Consider the following 6,964-nt stretch of genomic DNA (forward strand, 5'->3'; position numbering starts at 1 on the left):
TTTGTTCATGCCTAATGTCTTTCTGAATACATCCATCTCACAAATAAGATTTTTTACGTGCTTAGGGAATGCCTGTGTATAAAATTAGACACAAACACGCTGACTGGTGGAAGGGGGGACCACTGCCTCATGCTATGAAGCACTTTAGAACGTGTAGCTTCCCTGTTCCAAACTTATTCAGCCACATTCAGACAAATGAGCAAGGGGGGAACGTATTGTGTCTGATTGTTTCTACAACAGAAGATACACTAGACAACCCAGCATGTAAATATTGTCAGAATCACAAATCAGACTTCAGAATCCATAGGGTTCAGAGAAGACTCTGACATTGAGGTGGCATGGAGGATGCCACAATAACACGGATAGGGACCTAGGGCCATCAGAGGGCCCACACTCCAAACTCTTTCAGTGGTTCTCAACCTTCCTAATGCTGCGACCCTTTAACACAGTTCCTCATGTTGTGGTGACCCCCCAACCACAAAATTATTTTCCTTGCTACTTCATAACTGTAATTTTGCTATTGTCATGAATTGTAATGTACATATCTGATATGCAGGATGTATTTTCATAGTTCGCGACCCACAGGTTGAGAACCGCTGAAACCAGTCTCCCCTCATGGAAGGCAGTTATCAGCCAAGCGCCTTTCAACAACCACAGAGATCTCAATTTCAAAGTCATAGAAGGAGAAATAATAGGGTGAGGGGCAGGCGCCCCACTAATAGTTCTGTGGTGGCAATGAAGAACTCTGAAAGGAAGAAAAAAAGCCTTCAGAAAGAAAGAAAAAAAGACATTTTCATTTCCAAGTCACCTCTCAAGATCTTCTAAAGTAGGAAAACATTAAGCATGGTCCCTAGAAAGGATCTTAGGGGGGTTGTCTGCAGACGGAAGCTCCTTTGATTCGCTTTGATTGGAAAAACTTGGGTCGGGTCGGGTCATGTGATTGAGCACATGCCTATCATTGTGGACTTGGGATATGGGAGTGCACTAATGCGCCAGGCCTCCCACAGTGCGGGAGCATTCAGTTCGTGCTATAGCCAGCCCTCCTGGAGCCAGGGTGTCGCCCCACCTGGTTCACACTGAGAGTGAAACACAGGGTCGGTTCCCCAAAGGACATGCAGGGCCTTCCTACCGAGAAAGGAAAGATGGATGCTGGCCAGGCAACGTCAGCATATGTTCACTAAGTATAAAAATATTAAGTCTGAAAATATCCCTTTTAGGTTTAATGGAGACGTAGCCTCAACAGTTAACTTAAGTTTGAGCTGGATTGAACTAAGAAAGATGAAAAGAAGAGGAAGGAAAGTCATTAAGCATTTCCTTGCATGTTGCCTGTGTCCTCTGAAATTTAAGTCCCATGAAGGCAGGTCCTACTCTGTTTTGTTGTCTTGTTCATGATTACAACCCCAATGCCCAGTGCCTAATGCAATGTGTACTACTTAGCAGGTAACCAACAAACATTTTGTTAAACTTTTTTTAAATTTATTTTTATTTTTTAAATTGATTTCAGAGAGGGGGGAAGGGGAGAGGGATAGATAGAAAAATCAATGAGAGAGAAATATCAGTTGGCTGCCTCCAGCATGCCCCCTACCCGGGCAATGTTATGACCTCTTGGTTCATCATGGGTCAGTGCTCGACAACTACTGAGCCACACCAGCTGGGCTGGTAAATTTTTAAAAACACCTTAGAGATCATTCAACACAAATCTCTTATTTTATAGGTAAGAGAAAAAGAATCAAGATGTGCTGAGCAGGTAGTTTCCAGACAATCTGGTAGGCACTCTATTGACCATCCCATTTAATTTTATCAACTACTTACCTGAGTAGGTTTTATTATATCTACACACACACACACACACACACACATACACACACAACTGGGTTTATGTTGTCAGGATAACCACACCAGGGAACACAACTGGTTAATGGGAGAACCCAGAGTGTTCACCGAAGCAGCCTCTGAAGGACCAGCTCAGAGTAACTGGACATGAACCTGAGAACGGAAGTAATAGAGCCGGAACCCATAGGGAAGAACCCAGGGCTATTATATGTGGTCCCCCGTGTTAAAAGCATAGACACACAAATGAAACGCAATGCCACAACGTGTGACAAATATGCTCTCCTCTGCCAGCAGCCTTCAGCTCCCTAATTAGAAACAAACAGTCGCTGCCTGCAAGCCGGTGTGCGGAACACACGTGCAACTTTATGCCAGAAACTTGGATTTTTTTTCTCAAGGCATGACACTGAAGGTAAATTCAGAGAGGCTCCTTGCAGGGCACAGAAAGCAGAATTTCCTCCCACGTCTTGCATGAAACCAACAGCTCATCTCTACAGATAGAGACATCTAATCAGCTAATGAACTTGAGCCCACAGCAAGCTGCTCACCAGAGACCCTTCGACAATGGTGACAGCGAAACCCCCTGTTCTGTATCACTCACCTCCTCCCAACTCTCCTTTTCATGGATGCTGAGCTGCTGGGTTCCACAGCCATAGTCAAAATTCTCTCGAGCCACGGCACCGCCGGTGTTCCCAAGCTGCAGATCTGGGTAGCTTCACCAGCCTGGTCTCTGTTTAATAACATAAGGGGAGGCATTCGCTCGCTGTCCTATGCCAATATGAAAGGCACCTCAGCCATCAGTGTGACAAGTGAAATGCTGGAACGGAGCCAGGAACAAAAGGGAAGAAATGTGGATTCTTACCAAGGCAGTTGATACCATGTTTTAAAGGGCAGCAGATGATGAAGGGGGAAAGCAGGCAGAGTCGGTGCCCCGCGTTAAAAACCTTGGATCCTTCCCTGAATGAGTCAGGATGAGCATTTTGTTTGGAAATGGAATTTCTTTCTTTCTTTCTTTCTTTCTTTCTTTCTTTCTTTCTTTCTTTCTTTCTTTCTTTCTTTCTTTCTTTCCTCAGCTGTAGGATGGTTCACACTCAACTAGTCAAGGGGGCTGCTGTAAATAACAGGATCTATTTTTGAGGCTTCGGATGAAATAAGAACCTTGAGTTTCTCCCTAGGGTTATTTATAGCTCAAAATGTGTTTTTGTTTTTTTTTTTTTTATTTCATGTGATTTTGAGAACTGACTGATATGTCTACCTCTGGTGTTTCAATACATGCCTGAGATGAGTTGTGTTATTGGAAAGCAGAGAGCAATGCTCTAAGAAAGCCCTTCTAATCTGCTAAGAGTTGAGAGAACTATATGTCACAAGCTGCTGCAGGGAACACACTTCCACTGTCTGTCATTCTTCTGTATGAGGACCCCATTTGACCCCTGGTATCTCTAAAGCCATCACTAACCAATTATGCTAGGAAGGGGCGCCTTATACTCTTGCCTACCTGTAGGTGGCATTAAACTCCCTCTAGCAGCTGAGCCTAGCTTGTCTTCATGGCATTTTTAAAAACCAGAGGCAGAGAACTCTTTCTTTCTGAGATTTTACATTTGACCATTAGTGATAGCTTAAAAGACACTAAATCAACTCTATTATTTTCAAGTAAATTATTCCATTTATCTCTTAATTAGGTCCCTCAGTCATGCCCCTCAGCCTCATTTTCCCCTTGTGAAAAAGAAGGTGTTTTGAATTGAACTCCATCTCTGGGATTCTGGTTTCCATCTATATGATGTCTGCCCAGCCACACCACTCCTGGTGTTTGTGATAAACTCATTAAGACGCCATTCCTTCGGGTTTAAGGGGTGTTCGCATGCAACCCTTCCTGAGTGGCAGAGTCTGCTATTTGCCTAGCCTATACTCACTTTCGTTTGTTTTTCCTTATTAAGAATAGCAGTTTTGTGGGAGGTGGCAATGTGCTCAGCCCCCAAACCCACATTTTGCAGCCTTGCTTGCAGATGGGGTAGTCATGTGATGAAGATCCAATCCTGCACTGTCTCATATGGTAGCCACTAGACACATATAGCTACTTACATTTAAATTTATTGACATGAAGTCAAATTTAAAATTCATTTCCTCAGTGACACTAGCCACATTTTATTTTTTTAAAACTTGTTTTTATTTATTTTAGAGAGTGAGGAAGGGAGAGGAAGAGAGAGAGAGAAACATCATCAACGTGAGAAACATTGATTGGCTGCCTCCTGCAGGCCCCCTACTGGGGATTGAGCTGGCAACCAGGGCATGTGTACCCTGACTGGGAATCAAACCTGCGACATTTTGGTGTTTGGGATGACACTCAACTAACAGATCCACACCGGCCAGTACACATTTTAAATGCTAATAGTCACAAGTGGCTAGTAGCTACCACCTTGGATAGTTCTGATACAGGACATTCCCAGCATCACCGAAAGTTCTGCTGTACATGCTGGTCTTGCCATTGAGATGTCAGTGGAAGTTATAGGGCAGTTTCCATGATCATCTTAAAAGGGAGGGAGATCCTGACTCAGCTGGCCTGTTCCTTTATCCCCTCCTCCCCCTGACCCCTTCTTTCTACCTAAAGGAGAAGGTGGGTCAACCATCACGTGACTGTGAAGCAGCAGGCATTTGCTAAAGCAGGATAAGCAGAAAGATAAAAGGAACCTGGGTCTTGATATCATGAAGGCAGGCAGGTTATCATCCATTTTATTATGAGGAAAATAAAGCCATTATTTTCAGCTTTTTGTTACTAGCAGCCCAATATTACTTCTAACTGATAGATCTTCAGAAACTTACCTGGACAATTTTCTATTAATGGCTTTGGATAAGCAAGTTGCTTTCCAGTTTCCTTTTCCTTTAGACAGAGCTGGGAACAATATTTTGGTTAAAAGAAACAAAACAATCTACATTCCTACCAAGAGACAATTATTAGTCATTCCTTTAAATATGCAAGTGGGCCAAAAGGGGGGTGGGAGGACACTGGGATAGCAATGGTACCCAAAGTGATTGTCTGCTATCTGATAGTTTGGCTGAAGAGCAGCTTCGCATTTTCCTGGAGAAGAGGTTGGTGGGTATGGAGAGAAAAGGAAAGTAATACTTGAGACTGTGTTATGTGCTAGAGACTTGGCTGAATGACTAACCATTATCGTATTTAGCACACTTGACAACCCCATAAGATAAGCATTTCCTGTTTGGTTTGCAGATAACAAACTGAAGCTGAGAGAGATTAAGTATATTGTCAAAATCTACATAGCTAGTTAGTTACAGAGATGAGTTTTAAATCCAGGTCTGCTTGGCTCTTGCCACAACTCTTTAATGAAGGGTTGTTGTGAGGCAGCGTGCAGAGTTTTTAAACCACATATATATAAAGATATTTTTAATTATTAAACGAAATATTTTATCCTGCTTTGCAGTCTGCCTTGTTATCTCTAACTAGAGGCCGAATGCACAAAATTCGTGCAAGGGGCTCGGCACCCACCATGGCGGCAGCAGCCTCTGCCTCATCGCCCCCCTCCCCCGCCACCACAGCGGCCACCTCTGCCTGGGCCCCTGCCACCGAAGGTTTGTCTAGAATGATGTCCCATCTAATTAGCATATTCTGCTTTTATTATGATAGATTATATTAACACTCATTGTAATTTATAATGGTTATAAAATATCCCCATTGTGGGTGTAACAAAATATGCTAAACAATCCCATTTTTGAGCATTTGTTTCCAGTTTCTCCTGTACACAGGCTTCCATGAGCATGATTTTATATCTTGTACCCCTGATATGATGTGACCAGAATACCAAGAAAGGCACCTCTGTGGTCATCTTCACAAAAATCCATAATCTCAGTCTAATATCATGAGCAAAACACCAAACACAAATTGAGGGACATTCTATAAAAGATCACGCCGGTACTCCTCACAACTGTCATCATAAAAAAAATAAAATAAAGACTGAGAAACTGTCACAGATTAGATGATACTGCGACATGACAACAAGTGCAAGGTGGAGCCTTAGATTAGAATTTGGAAAAAGAGGACATCAATGCAAAAACGGGTGCCATCCAAATACAGTGTGGTGTTTACTTACCTAATAGTGCTGTACCCACGTTGGCTTCCAGTCTCACACGTACTCCTTGTTCATAGAAACTGCTAACATTAGGAGAAAATGAGTAAGAAGTATATGGAAATCCTCTGTACTATCATTAAAGCTTTTCCATTAAATCTAAAATTACCCCAAATGAAAAGTTTATTTAAAAAAAACAACACACACACACAACTTTTCTACTTGGTTCCTTAGGATAAAGTTAGACTTAGTTGCACTGAAGGCCATGCACAGCTCGGGTGTATGATACATTTTGTGAAATCACCAGGATGGTAATTGCCTCTTTTGTGAGTAAAAACCTTGCTTTATCTGATTGGTATCTTTAAGTCAAATGTCTCCGTAGCAAATTCCACAGAAGGCATCCCCCAGTTAACTCCTCGCAAAAGCCAGAGAGAATATTGATGAGAACTGCCAGAGAATTAGCACCCAGCCCACCTTTCCCAGCCTGGCTGCTTCACAACAGGCAAAGAAATTTAAAACAAAAAACTCCTGGGAAACAAGAACAGAAAGTCAGAGGATGCCGTTTTTACATAGCCATTTTTCTGATTGCAACTCTGCTTTCTGCATTTTTCCAGCAGCACTGCCTTTAAAGTGAATCACTGGTGATCAAAGGCAAACCCAAATAACACATTGTTTCTCCAGAGAAGAGAAGGTGAAGTCCCATCATTCTGAGGGTATTCTTGGAGGAAAGAAAGAAGAGCAAGAGAGAGACCACACTGTCTACTTCTCCTCAAAGCAAGGCCTGTAATTTTGTTCTTTTGAAAATCTCTTTAAAAAAAAAAAAAACACTTGCTTGTTGGGAAAGGTGTAAATAACGCTGAGGCGTGTGCATTAAAAACTTTATCTATTCTGTTTCTATCATCTCCTTCTCTAGCAGTGTGCAGTGGATGGTCTCCATTATGTTTGAACTTGCTGTTGGTATTTATAGGAAAGGAGATATTAACACAGGTTTTAAGCATCTGTGTGCCAGGCACTGTACGAGGCCTCTATGGGTATGTTGTCATGAGTTTCTCCCAACA

At 42.4% G+C, this 6,964-nt stretch overlaps 1 protein-coding gene across 2 annotated transcripts in view; it reads right to left on the bottom strand.

Annotated features, from left to right (window-relative positions):
* CPNE4 (copine 4) overlaps positions 1 to 2,935 on the bottom strand; it is a 347,198-nt gene extending 344,263 nt beyond the window's left edge. Inside the window, exons 1-2 of one of the 2 annotated variants that reach the window (XM_015568113.1) lie at positions 2,693 to 2,935; positions 2,432 to 2,560 (exon numbers count right to left, since the gene is read on the bottom strand). In XM_015568113.1, the coding sequence (XP_015423599.1) occupies positions 2,432 to 2,484 (53 nt within the window). In that variant the 5' untranslated portion in view covers positions 2,485 to 2,560; positions 2,693 to 2,935. Of the gene's footprint in view, positions 1 to 2,431; positions 2,633 to 2,692 lie in introns of those variants that run through there. The other variant, XM_006770195.2, reaches the window with a different exon arrangement.
* Between the last annotated feature and the right edge of the window lie 4,029 nt (positions 2,936 to 6,964).

Source organism: Myotis davidii, unplaced genomic scaffold (genome assembly GCF_000327345.1).
Source record: "Myotis davidii unplaced genomic scaffold, ASM32734v1 scaffold962, whole genome shotgun sequence".
NCBI classification, from domain to species: domain Eukaryota; kingdom Metazoa; phylum Chordata; class Mammalia; order Chiroptera; family Vespertilionidae; genus Myotis; species Myotis davidii.